The sequence below is a fragment of the Argiope bruennichi genome, chromosome 10, assembly GCF_947563725.1.
Source record: "Argiope bruennichi chromosome 10, qqArgBrue1.1, whole genome shotgun sequence".
In the NCBI taxonomy this organism is placed as follows: Eukaryota; Metazoa; Arthropoda; class Arachnida; order Araneae; family Araneidae; genus Argiope; species Argiope bruennichi.
This window is the reverse complement of record NC_079160.1, coordinates 122946716-122973222: the sequence shown is the minus strand read 5'-3', so window position 1 is coordinate 122973222 and position 26507 is coordinate 122946716. Positions and strand designations below refer to the sequence as shown.

The following is a 26507-nucleotide window of genomic DNA, read 5'->3' as shown; positions in this document are numbered from 1 at the left end:
ACATGATAAAACGGAAACCAAAATAACGCCTAAGGAAGCTCAGAAGAGAAAGAAATCTCATAAGAAGAAAGCACTCTTTCTACTTGATATAGGAAGGCTTTAGCGAAAAAGTTATTAATTTTAATTAAAAACAATTTTTTTATCCTTTCTAAAAGAAAAAGCTGTCAAAATAAATAGTCTAAAATATAGATAACAATCTTCATGATTTTCCAGTAACATTATCAACAAGATGGAATATCAATAAAAAAAATATTCTGCGCTATAGTAAAAGTATCGATTTCAAACAACGAAAATTGTCTTGCCTATTTGGTGTGAATTTTTTGTTATGAAAAAAAAAAAACTTTAATTTTCCTATTTTCGGGGCTGCAAACTTGCTAAAATTTATGTTTCCATGGCAGTAGTTGATTCGCTTCTGCTTTTCGTTTAAAACTTTTAATCTTTTGACCTACGAATAAAGCCTGACTTCCTCCATAACTGCGGAAGCATCCTTATATAATCACGTTAATCAAAATATGATGAATCTGTTCAATCAAGATATGATGCATTGGAAGTGTTAAATCATATTATGATCTGCGCTAACGTTAATCAAAGTACGATAAATTCTACCCAAAGCTATGTTTTTTTTTTTTTTTTTTTTTTTTTGCTATTTATGAAGAAATATTTTTGCTTCTAATAAAAAACAAGTTGATTTTTTATTAAAAAAAATTCTGATATCAACCTTTCTATAAATTAAAAATGGCTCCATCATGGAAAACAAAATGAATTTATTTTTCTTTGAAAAGAAAATGAATTTTTCGAACTGTGATTATTCATCGGCAGGTTGGTGCATCCGCAGAAAGGAGGGCGTGATCTCATCGCTCAAGCCATACTTGTCAGTTTTTGACATTCCAAATGATGGAAGAGGAGATTTAAACGATTCCATCATTGCCCCCTAACCTAACCATCCTCGTCATCCATCACAGCCATGTTTAGTTTATCGCAATCGCTACGCCTCCTCCTCGAACTCAAAGGGTGACATTCATTTCGCTTCTAATGACAGATGGGAGTTTACTTCACATTTTTGCAAACTAAGTTATCAATTATGTCATAATTCAGCATAAACGATTTTTTTGTTTTTGTTTTGAGGTTAGGCATAAAATATTACTTCTAATATCGTGCGCAGACAAATTTTTCGTGCCATATTGAAAAAAAATCTTCAGACGAAACGGATCAAATTCTCTGCGGCACATCCATTAAACCAGCAGGAGTGGTCTCCAAAAATTTTCTCGCATAATTTCAAATAAATGCATTATCCCACCGCCACTCCGCAAAAAAAAAATGTGGATCTTAAGTAAGGCAGAGAACATCTGACATGGCATCGATGTAAAATTGCAATAAAATGTTGACTTTTGGGGTACATTTAACATTTTTTCTGAATCTATTGTATGCTCCTTGGCTACTTTTTTGGAGATGAATTCCTAGCATTTAGCAATAGATATCCAAAAATCGAATTTGCGTTTTAGTTGCGTTGTTTCGAACCGATTGAAATCAAAATTCGGCAAGCACCGAAAATTTTAGTCACAAAATCATACATTAAATTTCATATGCTTTAGTTACTGCATTTTTATCGTGTCTTCATACTTGTGGAAGTACAAACCGACGAAAAGGCAAACCCTTGACGGATTTGGTTCCAAATTGTAAGGTATGTGCATTTTAGATTTTCTGCCTCCAAACTTTGACGCTATAGATGTTATATCTGTGCAACTGTCTTCGTTTTGTAGTTTTTGTGCTAACTTATATTCGGATAAACTGATGGATAGACTTCTAAATAGAATTTGTCCGGGATTTGGTAGAAAATGACACATTTGGTGTAAAGATCACATACTAAATTTCGTTTGTCTAGATTTGCAGTTATATAGTAATGTTCAAACTAAACATTACCAGTTCAGAAGCTTGTTTAGTGCATTCTATTTGTTCAAATAATATGACATAAGTATGTTCAACATTTCGCTCTCTATTTACTACAAGAAAAAAGATAAAATAATTTGCAGAAAAAGTGAAATATAAAAATTTCACAACAAGCCCCGTTTATTAATACATTTCATAATTAGAAGTCACATGTAGAGAGAGACAAAGAAAAAAGAAGGCCAGGCTTTTATGAAACAGCGATTGATTCTCCATTCGATTGTGAATTTGTTGTAGCAAATATCGAACAGCTAGTTAAGGAAAGGGGGGCATCCTTTTGTAAGAATATTGTATCCTGAATACATCGACATTATGTTATTAAAGTTCTAAAACGATAGGATTTTTGAACATGCCATAATACCTTTGTCCAATGACGGAAATGGTTTAAATCCCAATCACTTCTTCAAAATCGCAAGGTCAATAATTGTTTGAAGCTTTTGTAAAGCTTCACAAACTTCTTTACTTCTCAAATTATTTGAGTCTTTGGTGCATAAAAACTTCTGGGCATCGCTGTATCACTGCCCATTATGTACTCTAGCCGGCAAGAACTTAATATTTCTTTACCAGCTCGAAAAAACTACTTCTACTTGTTCTGTTAATATCTCTCTCTCTCCGTGTGTGTGTGTGTGTGTGTGTGTGTGTGTGTGTGTGTGTGTGTGTGTGCGTGTGTGTGTGTGCGTGTGTGTGCGTGTGTGTGTGTGCGTGTGTGTGTGAAATAAATCTACTCTTCATCTTGTTAAAAATGCCACAGCGTAACATTTAAGTGGAGGAATCATTCCATACCCCCAAAAGCTTGAGCTGTTGGTGAATTGAAATAATTTTTCATTTAACATATGGCGAGAGTCTAATCAGAAGTATTTTCTATCTAATTATTGTAGCATCTGAAGAACACCCAACACAACCCTATGAAGGAGTGAAGTTTCATTTGGACAACTCTAAATAACATTAATTTAGAGTAAGATAATTTTCAAATTTTGATAATTAGTTTTAAAGTAGAAAAATTCATAAACGATAAATAAAACGATATTGATTTCCATATTTTGAGACTCGGTTTAAATGCATCGAAACACTGCATGAACTCCCAGATCCCCCCCTTCCCTCCATTTTAAGGGACATCTTGTTAAAATAAGATATTTTGAGGTGGCTTTTATAATTGTAACGCTGTTTGAGGCGAATAACCATACATCATGAATAACACATATTCGTTCGTTATCAAAGAATAGAAAAAGTATATTTTAGGTGTATTCTAACAGATGGATATTTAATTGCACAGCAACAAGGTATTTCAAAAATGAATGTTTTCATGATTGAATAATTAAAAGATGCAAGAGAGGAATTTTGTTTACGACATCGATATAGTATTTATTAAAATGGTATCTATTCTGTAGTAAATAAAGTGCATTTGCAGCTGTGTGATTATTCATTTGTCTCGGTTTCAGATGTTGACTCATATATTAAACTTAGTTTCTGTTAGAATTCAAAAGACAGAGAACCTTTGTTCAATTATGTATAACCAGATAAATGCGACTCGAATGTCTGATACTGTAATAATGCGCTTCATAGTTATGCTTGTTATTGAATTGTTGATATATGTTTTGTGCGACTGTATTTAAATACCTATATTGTGATGATATTAACGGGGATGTTAAAGCGTAGCTCCAATCAATAATAGTTTTATGAATAATTTCATTGTATTTAATGGGTTCCCACATAACTTTTAAAATAATATGTAATATTATAATAAAGGCTTGTATATACTGCGATTTTAAAATCTCGGATATTTTTAATCACAATTGTTGCGGAATTATTTTAATATTCTCAATTACTGAAGCATTCATTAAATGGCATGACCAATATTGCAGCTTGCCTGATACGTAAACAAAGCAAATTGAATACTCAGCTGTTTCAAAATCTGCAATCGCTTACAAATAATAAATATACTATGCACCATCTAGTTATTTAGCATTTCCAGTTTCTAGTCATTCATTTTAACGAATGAAATGAATGTTCGCTTGACATTAGTTTTAATTAAAAATGAACAATTAGAAATCTGGGACAGTTTAGAATCCTAGTACTCTTTCAGTAGCTTAATAGGCTAATAGAAATAGTTTAATATTAAAATGGCTACACTTTAACTGAAAGGATCTTAAAGTACATTATTTTCAAAATAGTTTTTAAGGGACTCACTTATGATGAACAACAAAAATAAGAGTTTACTGACTTAAGAATAAGATTTTTCGAAATTGTTATTGAATATATTGTTAATAAAATTCACAACTTCATTAAAAAAAGCAGAAATTTATAGAAATATGCTTAGGGTTTCTTTGAAAGTTCTTTTAATTTTTATATAAATATTTATATATAATTTATTTGTAAAGAATAGTCAATTTTAACTTAATAGTGAATGATGATTTAATACACAATTTGCTCATTTTAATGAGTTAAATGTATAGCATTGAAGTCAAAAGAAGACGATATTGATATCATCATACAGATGGTTTAAAGCAAATTTTTCTTTTAACAAATATTTCAAAAAATATAGAACATTCTATATTTTATATTTATTTTCCCAAAAAAGTAAATTTATTTCCATATGAATTAGATTTCAAAGTATAAAACATTTCTTGTGAAAGTATAAAACCGTTTCATGTCATTTTATAAATTATATATCTAGAAATATAATTTGAATAAAAAATTAATAGTAAAATAAAAAGTATCAAGAAGATAAGAAAAAATGTTACTTTCATTTATATTTCTTCTTGATGATTTAATTTAATTTTCACCAGTTTGCTATTTAAAGATATTGATATGCGAGATCTGTCAGTCTAGCTTTCTGTAAAGAATAGATGCCATTTTGAAAATACATTTAATTCATTTATCTATAATTTAAGCAAATATGATTGAATGAGTAATCTAGCGATAATCAGGAACTCTTAATCTTATATTTTGGTACCTTAACCGGTTGGGAAAACAAAACATTAAAAAAATGAATGCATAAATTTGTGTCATGCAATGTAACGCATACGATAGCAACATTATTAAATCATTTGCCTGACTAAATTTCCAAAAAGAAGTTCTTTGTCCTTCTAACCTCATATGTGTCATTTTGATTCATTGATTCATTCGTAAAAAGACATTTTGTCTTTAAAAACCCAGAAAAGTATTTTCCTGGAAGCCAGTCAAATTCACCAGATAACATAATGAAATGAATGAAAAGAAATGAAATGAAAAGAATTTTCCACTTACGTGCCCCTTGGAGTTGAGGTCCACCTTGGATTCGAGCACTTTTTTGGTTTGTTCGACGTCATTCTTTAAGGCTGCTTCTTGGAGTTTCAACTCGTTCTGTTGACCTGAAAAGACAAGAGAAAAAAAATTCATTAGGAAACCACACTGATTTCTGGCTTCCTATATGAAAGGAGTTTTCTCTACTCAAAGAGTTTTTAGCTAAATAATTGAAATGAGATCTATATTTTCTCTTCTGTTCTATTGTTGAATAACATTTTCTCTGAAAAAATATCTGAATAGGGCCTTTAATATATATTAAAATATTTCAGAAAATAAGTATATGGTACATTTTAAATCCTTGAAAAAAAAATAGAAAATGATGGAAATTCACAGAAACACTGAATGAGAAATTTAGATTCTATTTATTTTTCATTTTTCAAATTTTATGTTTAATTCTTTTTCAACTTTACTAAAATGTAAATTTTAATCATAACTATTAGATGTCTTTGAATAATGAAATCAAAATAGTTAATTTAATAAAAGTATTTGCACTTAATTACTTTGTTAATGATTAACCTAATAAAAATACATGGAAACCTGAACAATAATTTCCATGAATTTATCTTTATTTACGATCTTTCGAGTGAAAGGATGCCTTTCAGTTCCTTTCAAAACATTCAGACAAAGTATCTTTCTTGTAAAAAAACAAGCAGAGACAGGAAGAAACTTAAATAATAGCTACGAGTTTTCGGCGCAACTGTGATACAGCTGGTCGTCTTAACTTATGTAAATTCACTATACAGTCATATAATATACAGACCAAATATTAGTACAATACAGAATCTCGAGTATCCGGCCTAATCTCGCGGAAGGACTAGTTGGATAACAAAGAAGCCGGATAGGCCGGGTTTCTATGAACTCGTTTCTTAGGCCCAATATTACCAGAAGACAAAGTTTTTATGCCAACTGTATTACGTAATATGTATTTTCTCACTTCTTAATATGTACTAAATCCTCCATTTATCTCAAGCCATGTTGAATGTGAATGCGGCTGCAGCAACTTGTAAATTTAAAATAGAAAACTCTGTACTGAGAATTTAAATATGTTTATATACTGCACTGCGCGTTTCAAGAATTTATTAGAGTAAAGGAGCGTTAAAAGATATAAATTGTTCACATTTTAACATAAATTCTGTAATGCCCAACTTAAACGTAAACAAAACACTAAAGGAAACGTAAACAAAACATTCAAGTACATCGTAGGCCTAATTCTTAAGGAAATTGACTCAAACTGGTTTTAGTTTTCACTGATAAATGATTACACAGATATGAAAAGGTAATCCTAAGATAAGAATCAAAATTTACAGTTTTTAGGTTTTAAAAAAGCCGTTAATAGAGAACTTCATAGACGCCTTGTCTTCCTCATTTATTTACGATAAAAGGCCGGGTAGCATGGAAGCCGGATTGTCGCGAACCGGATACTCTGGAGTGTACTGTATTTGAGTTATTCTTTAATTATTAAGAAAGCTCTTTACGTTTGGAGTATAGGCACAGATCCTCTTATTGCATCATATGTCTAACTGATTTATTATATTTATTAGAAATATAACTCCAATCCAAAAATACAAAGCAAAATATCTGACTAAATAAATAAAATGTCATTATAGCCGTATGGCATTTTATGGAAAGTTCGGAAAACAAAGAAAAAAATTATATTTTCCATAAAACTGCCATATAGAATTACCATGTTAATGAAATAAAATAGCAATATTCTATATACATGATAAATGTTTCAGAAATAAAGACTTCATGATTACATCTAGTTAATTTATTAATAAAATTACGTAACAAAAAATCTTTATAAGTAACAAATCAGCCCTCCATTCTCACTTATTCACACAATTCATACGAAACCATGTCGTAACTAAGGACAAAACAATCAGTTTGAATTTAGTTTCATTCTTGAAGGCATTCATTGAAAAATATCCCGAATGCCTTCTAGACATCTACCCTCCGCACGAGTGAATCCAAAATTAGACGCAGATCTCTAATGTCTGTGTGCATTCGATATTTCAATTATCTAAATTGTTGTATTTCTGAGAAATGGGTACATAAGCAATGTGACATAACTCCATTAACTATTTACTCGAATTCAAGCAGATCTAAAATGTGGAGGTCCACCAGATTATTGGAGTCATTTTTTGAAGTGACATACTTTCTCTTTCTGTTTTTAGTAAACGTTAGAGTAAGAAACGGGACAAACTTGGACATTTTCCAAGACGGGTCAAGGCAAACTCCGACTGTCGGTTGCTTATATGGAACTTCTACTTATTTATCGAATATAATATACAGGATAAATCTCTTCACTTCATATTAATTTAAGTGCGAACGAGAAACATTATTTTTCTGCATCACGAAATTAATGAGGTATTCAGATAATTAATGAGGTGATCAATAATCAAAGAAAGGAATGAAAATTATGCTTTCAACCGAAAATCAATAAAATATTCAACAATATTTCCAAAAACAATTAGAATCTGATTAATTAAATTTTGAAGACGAGAAATATTTGAAAAACAAGAAGTGAACTCCTGAAAAGTGAAACTCAGTTAAGATCAGATTTCATAAATTGATTCCGATAAAACATTTTCTTCTTTAAAATTCGCTTGATTTTTTATAATTAAAATAAATGCGATGAAAGTTTTAGAATTTTTTTAAAACTTAAACATATTTGATGAAAAATATATTCATATGTATACAATCATATTTAAGGTGTTTTTTTTTTGTTTGTTTTTTTTGAAAAAGTTTAAATTACGAAACCCAGTTGGCGGTATTCAAAAAAATTTTAGAAACAAAAAAAATGGAGAGTTGAACTGTTCTTTTCATATCCATTATATTATTCGTTTCAAATTGGTAACTGCCTGAGTAGTCTCTCTGTGCACAAACAAATAAAATAAAATAGCGTCAATTTGTGAAATATTCTGTATGCTTCATTTATCTACTTTTTTATTTCCATAATTTTTAAAAATTATGACAGAATTTCAAAAACCTTAAGTTAAAGTTACCCATATTTAGTATTTCTCTCTTTTTTTTCAATGTTAGTAATTATCCCTGAAATTTGTTAAAGTTATTTTTACAAACCTCGGGGATTTAAAATACCACCAAACTTATCGCATTGGGTTTAATTGCTTTGTGTAAACTAATAAAAATTTAACTCTAAAATGAGCGAGAAATGTTGTATTAACAACTATAACATCAAAAAAGATTTTGTTTTTTCGCAATTTCACTGCTCGAAAAAAAAATTATGTGATCATATACAAACATACTAATTTCTGAAAGAAGTTTCTTCGATTAAATATTTAAGCATTCCGCAATTAAAAATTACACATTATCCAATTAAAGAAAAGATTGGTACGCACTTTATTTGCTAACCATTAACAAAAGTTTTTAGATTTTAGACAAAAATTTTAGTTCCTTATTAAAATGCGGTACGAGTTTCAAAGAGTTTTACCATAGTTAAAAATTCTAAAAAAATTAAATTCTGATTCCTTTAAAATTAATACTTAAAAGGTTCCTTTGATTTATCTAATTCTTTTAAATGATATACTAAAACTATTATTTTTTTTATCGATTTCGAACCTTAGTTTTCAATCATTCCGGCCTTGTTTATCTTGTCTTAATCTTGTTCAACTACATTATTTTGATATTTCATTTTATCGAAATCTGCAAATTACATAAGCAGTCTTCACATAATTGTAGTATTATTACCCTATTTATGAAACTCATACTATCAACAGCCATAGTTAAGATTTGATTTTGAAATGGTATGCTTTTAAATAAATAAACTAAAAATAAAAAGAATGGTACGTTTTGACGGTTAATATTTTATGTGAAATTACTTATTTATATTCAAAGAATTATTATGCATGGTAGATCTCAATTTTTATAGGAAAAGAATGCAGTCATGATCATGAAGTCAATTAAAACGATAAGTTGCGTTTGTAAATGATATATAAAATATTTTCTAAGTTTATTGCTTATGTACTTAAAACGTAACCTGTGTTTTGTTTGCAATCTTTTTAGTATTAAATGTTCAAGATGTGATTAAAAATTTTTGATCCTTTCTGCATCTCATATTTTTGTGAAAATTACTTTTTAAATCTTTCAGTCATTTTTAAGTTTTTGCCCTCCACTTTAGCTACCTCGTGTAATTTGATGACATTTCTATAACACTAAAGAGAAGAAACTTTATGGAAACAAGAAAGATAAAAATTTGGTTTTATGCAACTATGAATGTACTTAAAGTAACTTTTTTCCACCCCACAGTACTGCACGTATCCAAATATGTTAATGTATGTGCAAACATTGCTTTTCAAAAGCAAAGAATACGCTCTTTCAACGTTACAACTATACGTCTTAGTAGCAAGCGCGGTAAACAGATACGGATAGGTAAATCAATTAGTGCTAGTAATTATAGTCTCAAGCCTCGCTTGTATCTTTTTCCAGCTGCATTAAAGCAGCTGCGGTTCCATGTTTATTCATGCAAATTAGAGCGCTGAACCTAGTTAGGCGCATCATAACATTTGCTTCTCTCGCTTCGTGAGAAAAACTGGCGGCAGCTTTGTTTAACCAGAAAATAGCTAGACGAATGGGAAGAAAGCGTTTAGGAGCAGATGCCGGCAAAAACCGTTTAGTGGTGCAGTTTTCCAACGAACCATAAAGATTCATGAACTGCAAAAATTTTAGAGAGATATTTTTTGCGCATCTTTTAAATGAACAATGAGCCTAACTTTTTATTCAAAACAGCTCGTTTGTTATTAATTGGCATGCACAGCTATTCAAAGTAGAATTTATTTCACAGATACTCTAAAAATTTTATAAATAATCTCTCTCTATATAAAACGTAAACATTTATTGCAGAGAAATCACTCTTATTACTTTTTGCGGAATGGCAATGGTCAAATGTAAACAAAACAATATGCGAATGTTTCGTGTTGCTTCATTCAGTATTTCTACAGCTGCATTTATTCCAACACCTCATTAATTAATAGATCTAAAGAATATAATTAAAGATGCCATTCAGACTGAATGAAGATCAAACACTTCATTCAATCGGATGAAAGAAGATATAAAAAAAATCAAGGAATAGGTGTCAAAGAGAAAGTATAATTGAGCTCGAAAATAGGCTTAACCATCATTAGATGGATAATTACAATGACTTACTTAGAAAATAGATGAACATATCTTCTAAAACTGTTAATCTCACAAAAATGGTTTCTGCATTATTTTAAAATTCAAAACATTACCTCTAATGATATCAATTAGGGTTTGAAGGTTTTTCAAACCCGGTTTTAAAAAAACGATTTCTTAAAGTAAATTTGTTACATTTGAAAACCGGTTTTAAAATTAAGAAAACCGGTTTTGCTGAACGCCTGGATATTCCTTTTCTTTAAAAAAACAAATAAACAAATATTTTGAATTTTATCGGTTGGGACTGATTCGTCTAGCAGCTGAAGACTTAGGCGACGAGATACCAATTTATTAACAAGAAAAGGTATATCTGAATTTCTTTAAAGGAATTAAAAAGAAGAACGAATTCAAGAAAGAAGTAGAATTAGCAATTTTTTCTGTATTTGCACATTTCTAGTTCAGCGAAGAAATCCAGTTACTTTCTTTAGCTTCAAAAACCGAAATTATTGAATTATCTGGAAAGATACTGTCTAAAATATTTCCGAATTCTTATGTGGAAACCAATTCTGATTAAGAGAAATCGAAGAAACTTTTATTCAGAGTAATGCTTTTTAAAAGAAGCCATGAAAACATCAATTCAAAAGTTTCTTGAAGGCCCTGAAGAAAAACTTAAAAATCCAAAGACACTGGAAGCGGAATTTTCGTTATTTGGGTCAACGAATGAAAGAACAAAAAACTAAGATTTGTTATTTGATGCTATGAACACTATAAAACCAAGCTCAGTAGCTAGTGAACAAGTATTTTCAATTTGAAGGAATATTGTGCAAAAATAAGAACAAGACTTAGCCACCGTTCAGTGGATATTATATTTTATTTTTTTAATCTCATTTTCTTAGTGGAAACTAAAATTAATGAAGATAATATACATATTATTTGAAATTTGTGTTGAAGTTTTCGTTATTTTAAGCAATATGTATATGTAATTCTTAATTTTTTTTTTATATTTTGATTTTTACATCGATTTCGTTTTTTGTTATTTTATATAAATTAAATTAAATATTTTTCCCTATACTTTTTTTTGGCAAAAATTCGAAAACCAGCTTTTTGGAAATACTGAATACGAAAATCGGTTTTTCAAAAAGCCGGTTTTTGTATAAACCCTAATATCAATTTCATTTCTGTTCATTTTTTTCATTATTTTTAGTAAAAATTTCAAAATTAATTTATAATGTTAAGATTATTTTAATGCTATAATGAAATTGAAACTCACCCATCAAAGTATTCGATCGCCTGCTTTTGCCAATGTTAAAATTAAGATTTTAAAAAAATGGCCATCCTCAGTCTTTAATTCCGAAATAGGATTTTCACTTTCGTTTTATTTCGTAGTAAATACACTTTTAATCATAGCCATTATAATTTGTTGAAAATTGATTCAATTACATTCATATTTTTAAGTAGTATCAATTATAAAATAACCTGAAATTTAAAAAAAATGCTTCCCATGTTAATCGTTTAACAGCCTAGAAAAATCAATAATCTGAATGAACCAGTTATTCCCCAAAGATGACTAGTCACAAGTAAAATGTGAAATTGATTTTATTTTCAGCACATTAAATCCAAGCTGCTTCTAATATACCAAGACAAGAACTTTTAAATTTAGATTGAATTAAATTCCCGTAAACTCCCGTTTCAACTTAAGTGATGATTGCCAACATTGATAATTTTTCAATTGTAATCCACTTGCAAGAACGAAAGCTGGGCCTTTATTGCCTATATAAGCATACACATCAGAAAGCCGTTTTTCCTGGAAAATTTGAATACTGACAGACCAGGTCAGATTTTTCATGGATTCAAGTCCCGAGTTGAATAAAAAAAAAACTGAGATTCAATTTTTTCATTCTAGAGCCCTTCTGCAGGAAAAAAAATATAATATAAAATAAAAAATAACCTTTGTGCTATAATATCATCGGAAGTTGTTCATGGCAAAACGCCAATAATCCGCTTCATTTTCAACATTTCAAATAAATAAAAATGAAATCTATGATCACAAATTTCAAATTATCATGTGAAAACATTATTATTTTAAGTCATTATTTGTCTTAATTCATTTAAGTCATTAACGTGTTTAAAGCAGTTTACGAGAGCTCTAAACCTTTTTGAGAAAAAGGTCAGCCAAGAAAAAATTGAAAATAAAAATTGCCATTTATTCTTTATTCATTGCTTACGCGATTTCGAGCTTCAAAAACCCCTAACCCCCCCAAAAAAATCATGTTCTCAGATGATACAAAAGAAAAAAAATTAAGCCCCTTACGTAGTTTTCTCACTAAAGTCGTGTTGATAATTATTATCTTAAAATGCAATTTTCCTAGCAAATACTTTTATTTAGACTTAAATTTATTTTATATATAGGGATACATCGATCTGCTACTTAAGTCTAGATTTCACTAAAATCCCCTCCGTGAATATGTATAGGATGCACTTTAAACACGGCATCAAAGATCAGATTTCGTCACTCAGAAATAGTTTAGAAGTTTGATATAGGGAGTGAAAAAAGATAGGCTGCTGGCTTAACTGTAGTTAAAAGGTCAGCAATTACCGAATTGGCTTTGCATGTTAACTACGAGATCGGTACAAAATAAACTTCATATAATTCAACCAAAGAAATGAATTTTCATAGATAGACCAAGTAGGTAAAAAGAAATCTGAGAATGATAGCAGCAGTCGTTTCTGTTCCTCGATGCAGAGTTTCAAATGGATGAATTGTGATTCTCTTGCATACGTAAACAAACGCACGGAGAAAGTTAAGCAGCTGTTCGCGTGATTAAGCATTTACTTCTTACTGAATACAAATTAGTAAAGGGTCGATTAAAATTAATAAAATAATAGGAGCAAATGAAAGCTTGTGGAAAGGCAGTCACATAATAAATAGATCGTTAAATATATGAGCATATGACTGTCACTAATGATGGTGGTTCGTATGTTGCAAGCGGGGATATTGTGTTGCTTTCAAAATGAATATGCAAGTAAACAGTTATTTCCTCTTTTATTTTTTAAAAAAATAATAACAGAAATAAAAGTGAACATGATTAAACGTAGCCATTTATTAATACAAATTCAAACAAAGTACTTGATACGAACAAAATACAAATACTCATACAAAATACTTGATTCGTTTTCAATAATGGAAATCAGTGTTAAATGGGAAATGAAATTAAAATGTTTCTACTTACTGAAATGATTGAAAATGCGTTTAACTTGTCCGAACCGGTTGTCATAAAAGAGTTTATTGCTTTTTATATTTAAAGGAATATTCAGTCTCTGATATAATTAACTTTATTTCAAATTCTGGAAACATAGTAATTTTTTAAGGAATTTAGTCTAAGTGATTTTATTTTAAAAATACCGATAGCTCGATTCATTTTCAATGCGCATACAAAATGAAATAGGAAACATTTAAGTGTTAAATTCCTGAAATATGAATTACGCTTTAAAAAAGACATTTGTCGAAAGAAAAGTGCAGTAAAATGCTCTATGAACTGGGTCGCACAGTAGAGATAGGTGATACTATATAAACTTGTATTTGAGTAACTTGATACATTGTATCATGTATGTACAAGTAACTGATGTTAAAAACTGATGCAGACTATACTAATCGGTATCAGTTTTTCAACTGGTCACTTCGACCTCATTCATCTCCAATCGTGTGATACTCTATCAATCTAATACAAAATATTAGATCGATATAGTCTAATTCGCTGTCCAACCTTGGCAATGCTATACGCATTCGTTATGTTTTCTAATTATCTCTCTCTCTCTCTCTCTCTCTATATATATATATATATATATATATATATATATATATATATATATATAAACTGGAGTAAAAGAATTTCTAACACATTTCCTGCAGTGTTTATGAAATATACATGTTCGTTAATAATTATATTTTATTTATACTGTTTTAATTCGAAGCAAATAAAAACTCAAACAACAGAGTTATTGTCAATACCTTGACTGAAAGTTAATAAAAATTAAGCATTGAACATGAATTGAATTAAAAAAATAAAAGAATTTAATAAAATATAGTTAAAAAGAAAATATTTATATTTTTTAAATTAAGAATATACGTATTTTCTTGGTAAAAATAGGACGAAGTATTTAAAAATGAAAATGGAAACTAAACTCTTGTTATTAATCTTATAAATTTTACAAAAGCCTTACTTTTTTAATAATGCCTTAAAAACAAACTAAATACAAAATTAAATTTAAAAACCAAAGTGATTGTTAACAAGCAAAAGCCAGATATCCATCCAACCCTATCACACAGCTACTTTGCGACTGAAAGGTGCTCCTACGTGTAGTGAAAGAGGATGATTCAATGCACAGAACTTATCGAATAAAAATTCTTAAATAGATCTACATGTCAACATTAGGTGGAAAATCGAACAAATTAATGCAGGGTAATTATAAAAGGAATTTTGCTATTATATATCTTATATTCATTCGAGCGAACAGAACAAAATTTTGAATGCAAGTACTATGCGGTATCCGCTCAAAATTGATGTGTGAAACAATAATCCATTTCTTACAGTCACGTTTACAATATCAAAATTTCCAAATTTTCAAATGACAGCACCAACTACTTTTTTTATGAATATGTGATCCTCTAAATAATAATAAAAAAAACTTTATAAAATGTAACTAAGATGGTATTTTTAGCTCCAAGAATTACTACGTTTAAAAGAGGCAAAGAAAAATAAAAATAAACACCCAGTAAAAGGTAGAGTAATAACAGTACAAATACAGTAAGCAATTTTATGTCTTATAAACTTTCAATTTCTTAGACACGCAATAGTATTTTGCATGCGGCAAATGGTGCGTAATATTGCATGGAAATTTATTTGAAGAAGAATCTGTTAAATCTTATATCACATAGATTTTTCAAATAAAACACAGTGAGCTGACTTGATGAGTATATTTTAGATTTCAGATACCTCCATAGTCAGAAATTCATTGGAATAAGATCGGGTAATCTCGATGGCCACGATGACATGAAATATCGGGAGATAATTCGTTCACAAAACTGCTGTGTTAAGAAAGGTTTGAAAGGAGATCCTACAAATATGGCAGCGCCATCTCATATTTCTAAGATAGATAAAATATTTTGTAGTTCAAAGTAAAAAACAGCATAATTAATCGATATTGATTGAAAACGGCTGATGGATCGCGGACTTCGGGAAGTAATCTCTTCAAAAAAGCAAAGTTCAAGTAGGATGAATCTTGCTACCCCGCAATACATGTAGTTACTTTTATTCCATGTATTGGAAGTGCTATCACATTAAGGGGATCGCGTAGTAAGTTTGTATAAACAGACATCCAGTGTAGACAGTTCTTCAAATAAATGTTGTCATTCAACCTTTAATATGCCTGGTCTAACCACAGAATCCTTAAAGTCCAATTCTTATCAGCATCAAGGGATGAGAAATTTATTACTAAAATCCAACAGTTGTACCCGTACGAAAACATGTAAAGGACAGAGCGTAGAATTTCGCGATCGTAAAATTCGTAAAACAAGCAGCAGGACTGAAACTATGTACGTGTTTGCAACATGATATTTACCTTTGTTTTTTTCTATTGCATTTTTGTAACTATCTCAATGGGTATTTGAAATTATGCAGAACAAGTTCTGCCTCATATGAAATTAATTTCATCAAATTTTTATGTCAAATCCCGTATAGTTTGTAGAAAATAAGGCAAATGAAAAGAACAATAAAAAAATCTGTAAAAATTTAAAGTTTAAAAATGTTTTGTTTTTAAAATGTTAAAAATGTTTTCTTTTGTTAATGCTATGTTTAAAAATGTTTTGTTTTTATCGATAGTTACTGATAGTGAACCAACTGGTCAGAAAAGGCAGCTAGTGGAAACTAAACTACATCTGAAGAAATACATTGTTCCGTGACTGTGCATGATTTATTCTTAGTCACGAAAGACAGGATTGTACAATTTCTCTGTTGATAATCGTGATCTTTAATGATCTTCTTCTATCATTAAAGATCACGATTATCGACATGGAAAGAAAAATATTCCTTTGTCATCGATCTTATTTCGAGCTTTGTTCATTTCTTTTCTGAACTTCAGTCCTTTCTAATGGCAACTGTAGCATGTCCGATGTTACAAAAATAATACCCCAATTAATTCTGGACAATTAAGAAAATTCGATTTGATCTCAAGTATTTTTGCAGCTCTTTTGGTCATTGCATTGAAGCGAATAATTTAAATGTGCAAAAATGGAAACAAAATAATTTTAAATAACTTCCAACCTGACAATCATCATTATTTGACTTTCCAGCTTCATACTTTCCACATAAAGTTGCAATATTTTAAAAAGTTAGTCTAAAGTGAATAAAATAATATAATATTTAACAAAACTATTCGCATAAATACTTGCATTTCTTACAAATGCATTAGATGGCTAGATTTTATTTTTAGTTAGATTTAATACAAATTCTTATTCTTATTAATCTTATTAAATTTTATACAAATACGTTTCCTGATCAGCAAAGTAATAATGCTGAGATATAAAAAGTGAATGTAACGCCTTAATAAAGTGGAGAAACTTAAACTATTATCATGTTTATTTATTTATTTACTAAATTTATTTTCTTATTAACAGACACACCGGAATATATATATAGATATATAGATAGATAGAATAAATTAAAAGTGTTTTAAAAGTAGAAGGCATAAAGCAACACATGAATGTATGTAATACATGGTGTTGCAATGATAATTCGATATGAGTATGCAACAAATTATAAATTGTTATTGAAACAAATAAAAATGTGTTTCATTATATTTAAACAAACGAAAACGAACGTAGATATATAAAAATGGGCAAAGGTAGGTATATAAAAAAATTCATATTTAAAAAATTCTATAAAATACAATAGAATATACGTATAAGAAAAAAATGGTATGCAAAATACTTCGCAAAATGTCATCAAAATGAACAGTTCATACGAAACTAATGGATGGATGAGTTACCAGATATAAATTTACATTAAACTCATTATGTGACATATACGTTGAAACAGGGTTTTTTAATTTTAAAATACATCATAATAAAAATATTGAATTTAATAAACAGCACACCTCCCCATCAAAAATAAGATGTTTTATATTAGCGATCTTCATTTTAACCATTCAGAAACTCCGTTCTCTATTCGAAGAAAACATTAATTAACCGTACGATGGTTATTTATGGTCTTCATATTAGTCTCATTGGAAAATATGAAAGATTAGAGATACGTATCATTAGGCTAATCAATCAAAATCTTTTAATCTAGATTGCGCATAAAGACCGCCCTTGTCATAGTACGCCATTTTTCATTTAGGGCAAAATTGTATCTATAAATAGTAATCATACGAGTCATTAACCATCAACTCTACAAGCTTCTTAAATGCTTATTATGATTGGGAAAAATAATACAGTTTAGAAAGATTAAATCTCTGATAAGCGCCTTGGAAAAAATTATATATCAAATTAGAAACTACATTTGATTTTTTTATTTATCATTGTTGACCACAAAATTGAAATAATAAAGCAATCATATGAAAAAGAAGGGGGGGGGGGAATGTTAAGGAACTAACGAAAAAAAGCAACAAATCAATTTTTCTTCAAATTGAGCTAACTGTCAATTGCGATTCTGAAAAATAAATTAAATTAAGTCAGTTTAACATCAACTCACTTGTAATCCCTCCTTCTTGTAAATTTTTTTTCTGTCATACCTAAGAACAAAGTTACAACCATTTTGCAAACTGCAAACAAGAAACAAAGTTTGTGCTCCAGTGTTTGCATAAGGTTTTCCAAAAAACTTACAGACAACTGTACATATTTACAAATTTCATGTATGAATATTTTAAAATACTTATATTTTATAACGCCTGTAAAATATAAAACTCTCATTTTCAAAAAAAAAAAGAAAAGTAAAATTTTGATTCACTAAAGAACATCATCCATTCAAGTCTCACTTTAGTTCCAACTTTATCATTTTATTAGTTTTTATTTTACGATTCATTTTATGAACTTTTAAGAATTTCTTATTACTGATTCTAAATTAGAAGCACTTAAAAAATATTATGTAGAAAAACAGTAAGACGAAAACCGTTCAGCGAATGAATACTCTCTCCATTCGCCCTCTCGACTCACGTATCTCTTCAAGAGTTCTAATCAAATCTCAAGTGACGTATTTCCTCTTCCGTCACATAATCGATTCCTCACACAAGAACCAATAAACCATAAACATTTCCCCTTTTAAGATATTCTGTCGCAGTAAAAATTTCAAAACTGTACATTAAATGACACTAAAATGGCGCCTAAATTATTCCTAGAAATACTTCAAACATAAAAGATGTTGATATTACGCCCTGGCACGAACAATCTTAAATAAGTAATCTTGAAAAATTAAAAGAACTCGGCGATGCTTCGAATAAAAATAACCGTTAAGTTCTCAGAGCGAAATCTTGTTTTATTCAATACGAAGTAAGAAACGTTTCCCAGGAGAGACTGGGTCTTTAAGATTCAAGAAAAGCAAGCTGCTGGACGTTATGAAGGTTAATAAACAAACGTATTATTATATTTTAAACATATCCCCAGAATAAAACCTTTAGGATGAATTTTAAAGCGAGTATTTAAATGATTTTTCTTTTCAAAAAAAGTAATGCCATATTCATTTTCTAAGAAATAGAGTATTTAATGGAAACTGGTTTTCATGTATTTAATAAATAAAACAAACAAGGGTTATATTTTATTTATCAAATAATTTTTATCGTTACAAATACAAAATTTTTTGTGCTTTTGTTAATATATATATAATTATATTATTGTTGTTGTTTTTGAAAAATATATAATTACTCTTTTCAGATATGATATTTCCAATTCTAATTCCAAAGATGAAATGAAAGTATTTTTTAAATAATATAAATAAGCATTTTTATTTACCTTTTGTAAAAGATTTTTTTACTCGCTTTTAAATGCACTATAAATGCATCGTATATACTTCATTGTTTCAATAATTAATTCAATTTTTCATCCACCAAGAAATAATTAAGATTTTACAAATTATTTTCATTAATTTATTCATTTTGATTATATTTTTATTCCAAACCAGTGGTACCATCTCAGTACAAACTTGCAAAAACCATTGATTTTAAGATTCCAAAATATTGATAATTATAAATAATGAAATTATCAAAGAGTAACATGCAGAAAATTATAAAAATAAAAATAAAAAAAATTATTACAATAATGAAAAGCAAAAATTCTATTTTTTTTTTAATTAAATTACATGCACCAAAAGCGTATTCGCAAAAGCGTAGGCCGTGAAAAACAATGTTATAGTTATTTAAACCCTAATGAATATCAAAGAATTAAATTATTAAATATTAATTGAAAATTAAAATATATTATTAACATAACTAAAATTTTACGTTTTTATGATGTGCTCTGATGCTTTTTGGTTTTCTTTGATTCTCATATTTTTGATAAAATTGGTTTTCTACTATTTGTGCACTATAATTAAAAAGAGTTTTTAAATTTCTTTATTATTATTTAGTTGAAAATCTTTCATAAATCTTGTCTATTGTTTGCTAAACCGTTTTTATATCAACGGTGTTAAGTAATACCACCTCAATAATATTTATATTTTCACAATCTGACCGTACTTGCAAGCACAGGAAGAATGTGTTGTAACAGAAAGTGAAAAATAAAAACTTGAATTTACTTAAAATATTTTAAATAATTAAAATATTGTTTCGTCTTTCTTGAGTTATTCTGCATTCAAAACTACTCTCTGGTGCAAAAATAAAAATAAAAATGTTATGATAGATTCATTTGAGATATAAATGGTCCATTTCATTTCCATTTTCGGAAAGCACTCAGAAACCTTATCGAGAACAATACTAGAATTCATTTCCCGAATAAACAGTCTCCAAAATAATTCAAAAAGTTATTTACATATTTGTTTATTTTTTCATTAAAATAACTTCCTAGTTTAGCATTATATTTGTTTTAGATACTGAGATCAAACTCTGACATTACTTTTGAAAATAAGCCCCAAAAACATTCAAATCAACATTTTAGGCATTTGGTATCACATTTTCCTAAATTTTTCACTCATCCCTCTCTCTGTTTCTGCAAATCTTAATGCATATAAACAAGGTAGATCAAATAGACTTTCAAATATCCTTCTTTAAAGATGAAATGGCAGGAGCGGAAAACAAACAAGTTTAGCGAAATCTACAATTTTGGAACTGTAAACAAAGATTTCTCTTTCCGGATCTTCCCATTAATGCAAGTGCACAAAGAAAAATATTATAAATGTTAAAAAAATTCACTTCGAAATTTTGATGAATGAAAACTTTCAGACTTGCTTCGTTTTGAAAGACAGTTTTAGGATTGATATCTATTTGTGAATCCAGTCATTTTAAAATGCGATTTAGAAACATGATATTGGACATGTATACATTAAAATTGCAGATTTGCATCTCATTTCGAACTACCTTGGATTTTTTGAAAAACTGTTTCATTGTTCATGTCCATTTGAACGCGAAAATTCAAAAGCAAAAATGGTAAATGGATGGAATTAGTAATCTTGATTTATCACTGAAATGGTAAATCGGTTTCAAATCTTGGATCCAGTCTTTCAAAGGCTTCACTTTCTGCCGTCGTGTATGCTTGCAAATATATGTATTCATTAACTCGAAAATACAACAGCTTTCACAAATGAAATTTGGTGTGTGGTCCTGTCATCGCACATCCGTATCAAATGTTGAATGTAAAGAAATCAACCCACATCATTTTTCATTTTTTCAGCTGTACTATGAAGCACGAAGCGCTCCATACTGTATTAAGGCATAAAAAAGTTGAGGGGAGAACACTCGCGACAGTCCACTGAGTTTTCTTAGGCATAGATAAAAAGAAACACGCACTCATTTCGAGAAGCGATTTTTTTAACACATAATGAGGCCATGAACATCTTGTTAGTGCGATGCGGAAGATGCCAGCGCAATTGTCATCATTGTCATCCTGTCACAAAATGACAAAGATTGGATCAAACTGAAATCAGATTTCAAAATGAGCAGTTCCGTGATAAAATATCCTCACATTGATTCTAAACATAATATTAATACATAACTAAAAATTAAATTAAACCAGACTCAATGAGGTCAAAAATGAAGTAATTTCATTAAAATTCAAAGTCTGTGTTAAAATATTTTAAAATAGTTCTGTAGCCATTTCAGTGGCGAACTTAAGTATTTTGCGGTTCTAGGCAGTCCAAATGATGAAGTCTCTCTTTTAATAAGATAATCGATTTCATTTCCCATTTCAGTTCGTTGTTAATTCATTCACAATTTATTTTAGGTTATTATTTTTCATTTTCTGAACTTTGAGAAAATATATTTGTTTTTTATTTATTTTACACTAGCTGGTACCCAGCGCGTTGATGCGGCAGAAGAAATAACTTTGGAAATATTGTTTGAAATTTGAAATGGCTATCTTGTTTAATTAGGAATGATAGAAAGATGATATTCATTTTCTTGTTGACGATGAGTATATTCACTGAAATTGAATGATATATGAAAGAAAAGCATAAATAATATTAATTCTATTATTTTTTACTTCATTATTCAAGTGCTTTACGGTAGACAATATTTAATTCTCCGCCTCCAGCATAAAAAAAAACAAATTTATTGATTGTCCGATTCGTGAGCTTCCAACATACAACTGGCCATGTGAAGAAAAAAAAATGGATTTCCTAGATTCCATCCACACACTTGAAGTGAAGGACCTTGCACCAAGCTGATGGTCATCGAGAATGCAAGCCCAATTTTATTGTGTTCAAACTAAATGTTAATAATTGTACTATGCCTATAAACTTCTAGCAAGCAATAAGTTGGCTAAATTTTATCGCAATCGGATCAACGGTATGGCGCATAAAATACGAACAAAAAAATTCATTTTTATATATTAGATGACTTTAGAATATCAATGTTTATAGGCAATATTATTAAAACAAATGTTAAATTTTATAAATATTCTAATAACAAAGTACACGCCATGACACATACAAGAGCCTATTCAATTATGCTTCATAAGTGAAAATATTATCCTATATTTTATCATTAAAAGAAATGGTAGTTTTTACTAACCTAATTATTTGACAAATAGAAAAATAAAATTTTTTAATCTACCAGCTCGCAATACCTACCTCTAGCGCCATAGGCAGCTGACTTGTCTATCAATTTAGAAATCAGCCACTGTGCAGCTTCTTGCAAAGACTATTTGCAATGACTTCGGGGCGAAATGATCGTTAATAATTCAGCTGTAAGACGGGAGTCAAGAGACGGCGTTCGTAACAAGACGAACGAAACCGTCTCCAGACTCCCTCGGCGCTCAACGTGCCTAAATAACAAACTTCGCTTTATAATTTAATTTTATTCATGCCAGATATAAATCTCATTGTTCTTCTCCATTAAAGGCCAATTTCGCCGGCAAAAGTAATTTGTGCTCTGATTAATGAGATTCGGTTCCATCGCCGGAACTCATTTAGAACTACAAAATATTACACAGAACTGGAAAGGATTTTCAATTCAAAAAGGAATTGAAGATACTTTATTTTCTGTCTTGAAGCACATGAAAATGATTTTTCATTTCTCAGAAACAACCTCATTTATTAAACTTGAGAAACATTTTAATAAAAAAATTAAGGAAAAAATAGAAAATTTAAATTAGAATGACAGGAATTCTACAAAATTAACAATGCGTCGAATATAGAATTTGCATTTTAATTAATCTAAATCTTTGAATTAAAATAACCTCTCAGAATCACACTCATTGTCCTTGAGAGTGCTTATAATGAGGAAGGGCCCAGAAGGAACATCCCGTTTTTACTTTCTCGTAAAAAGTAGTGTAATCGTTAAAAATTTCGAACTCGAAATTTTGATGAATCTCCACCTTTCAGACCACCTGAGTTCGAAAAATACAATTTTGGAATTGTGTCTGTCTGAGGGCATGATAATACAGAAAACGCTTTGAGCTAGACAAATGGAATTTACACCTGGTTTACACATGCGCTGCCTACTCGGCCAGTAGACAACACATGCGTAGAAAGGCTGAAAAGTGCTGTTCGGTTCGATGGCAATTACTTGTCCCGACGGGACAATAACATGCCACTGTATTGTATTACTTACTGCGCATGCGTTTGTAGAATTTGGCGTGAAAAAATTGATCACTTATCATAGATTAATTCCGACATTTTTTTCTCTTTGTTCTTTCTGATGCGAGATTGTGTGTATGTGTGTGTGCCATTTTTTGTCTATAATTTTCCAAATTTAGGTATGTTGACTATTTTTTTACTTTACCATATTTCTATTGGTAAATGCCCATCATTTTAAAGCACAGTGAAAAAGGAAAATTCAGGGGCGTCAAAACGGCAGTTTATAGCCAAGTATGGAATGCCTGAATCTGTCTTATGAAATTGTAGCAAACATAAATCAGTTCCTTTCTGAGCATGCGTTGTCTGACTGGCCGAGTGTAAACCCATCTTAAAAAAGTGTTTTGCGGAAGTGTAAGAGAAAGTGAAAGAAAGAACATTCTTTCTAATGGCAGGGTAGATGACGTTATATTCATTTTCAGCCAACACTGAACAAATGATTAAACAATCTATTCCATTAGAAATATTCGATGGTTGCTTTAGTAATTCACAACGAGAAAAAAATTGAAATTATCGTGTTATTTATTAGTCGAACCCCAATGCTAAAGAGTGGATAAAAATACATATTACTTTTTTTTTAATTTAGGAACCAGATACTATATTTCTTAAGCTCTCTGAAAACTTTTAAGCAAATCATTTGATAAGCCTCTTAGCTTGAAGATTTTCGCTTTATTCCTTTTTTTAGTCAAAAAAAGAGCTCTTTTTCCAATTTTTAAAAAACTTTTGTTCTTATTTGATATATTTTGGCTTCATAGATGTTTTTTTTTAGTCTTTTTGCTGCAAACATTATAAAATATGACGAACGTAGTCATATCATAAACACGAGCAACGGTTTAAATTATAAAATTCTATAATGAAAGATTTTCTAAAAATTGAATACCGCGAGTAATTGAAGATTCTTAAATTAAAACTTACATAAAAAAAAGAATTAAACCGAGAGAATTTATGTTTTTATGTACCGCTAAAATGAACAAAAGATGATGAAGATAAAACTTTATTAACGCCCCTTTTTTTCTTCCTATTGAATTTCTCTTTAGCGTTATTAATGTAATTGTTAAGTAGGACCACGTAATTTTTTTCTATTTTACTAGAAAAAAAAGATTATGCATATCTTTTAGTTGTTCAACATCCTAATTTGAAATTTAAATAAGGAAAACACAAAAGAGGTGCATTTAGAGAGATTATTAAATTATCCAATCTCTTTAAAGTTCCCGCTTTCTTTCCACTCTTTTTGTTTCCTGTTTTGAACATAATTGATAATAAATTATCTATTTCTTTCCTGGAAAATATATTTTTAGATTAAAGTGTTATATTCTAAACAAAATTTTGCACAGATTTTGAACTTTGATACATTCGATTCTTTCAGAAATTATTCCTTTTTTAAATACCTCCAAATTTAACAGTATATATATTATGATCAAAACGATTTATAAAATGATTATAAATAAAAACCGGGAATGGTATTAAAAATAACCAGCCGCATAATAATGCTTTAACCGTAACTTATCTACATTGAGATCAATAGAAAAACATCATACATATGTTGAATCCGCATTTTTCTATTTTTTTTTTTTTTTTTTGCTTAATTTTAAATACTTTTACTACCCATATATTCATATTTTGAATCAAACATTTTAGAATTTCCTGAAGTCCAAAATCAATGCCAAAACGCTCGGTCTGTGATAATACAGAAAATACATAAAAGTTTTTAGAAAACTTTCTGTTTTAATAAACATACATTACTGTGAACTTTAATAAAAACTTTAAAGCAGAAAAATATCTTAGTGACAATTATTTCAATCTGTTTAAGAAATAACTTTCATCCTATATCATTTTCTTTTGAACATATATTCAAAATAGAAGTATTACGGATTGAATCTATTTGCAGTTATCTACCAAACACATCGGATACTTCATCTTTCTTCAGATGACCTGAAACTGCCATCTGCTCTTTTTTGAGGGCACAGCAAGATTTATCAAAGAATTTTAGCATCATTTATCACGTGCATTACTAAACTCTCGTTACTTCCTAACCCCGTGTAAGCTGTAAAAACATCATTAATATCGAAGAAGAAAATTGAGTTCAAAAAACCAGAATAAATTACTTTCTGCTGTAAGATTTATGAGCTATTTACTTTTATAAAACATATACATACTTTTATAAAAATCATTCTCAATAATTAATGTTAAAGTTTATGCATTGACAGCATATATTTGCTGAGTTCTTACAATTATGTCTGAAAATTATTCATTCTTAATCGAAGTTATCGAATCATAATATAATTTCGATACATCGATTTAAACTTTAGCTTTCCTTATTCTCAAAACTAAAACACTTATCTGAATTGGGTTTCGCTTTAAGAAGCTGCACATATGTCTAGGTCAGTAATTAATTTTCTTTTAAAAAAATACTTTTTTAATTTTGAAAAATTGAGAAACTTACATGTTGTTGCATCGTATCAGAGAAATGATATAAAATATGTCTTTCTGTTATTTATAAAATTATACATCAAAAATCTCATAGACTTCTGATGGTTTTTTATTAAATGCAGTTCAAAATTATATTATTTCACAATTTTTCTTGAACTCAATCTTCCTTCAATTTTTTTCCAACTCAAATTTCAAATGCAAAAAAAAATTATAATAATTTAAATTATTAAAAAAGGATTTAAATAAAAAAAATTCAAACCGCTAACTACATCAAAATGTTTGCATATTAGAACAATACAAAATCATTGTGCATTCTATTGATTAAGGGAGAAATAAGCTTGCTGAAAACACCTGGCATTAATGATTTTGAAGGGGTGGGGCTGCCTCTGAAATATTACTTATAATGTGCACTTCTATGTGTCAGTAATTACGTCTTAAAATATA

At 29.2% G+C, this 26507-nt stretch overlaps 1 protein-coding gene across 1 annotated transcript in view; it reads right to left on the bottom strand.

The window, feature by feature from the left end:
- LOC129989312 (ankyrin repeat and death domain-containing protein 1A-like) overlaps positions 1–26507 on the bottom strand; it is a 158355-nt gene that overhangs the window by 103687 nt on the left and 28161 nt on the right. The window contains exon 2 of the mRNA XM_056097758.1: positions 5191–5294. Within this exon, the coding sequence (XP_055953733.1) occupies positions 5191–5294 (104 nt within the window). The remainder of the gene's footprint in view (positions 1–5190; positions 5295–26507) is intronic.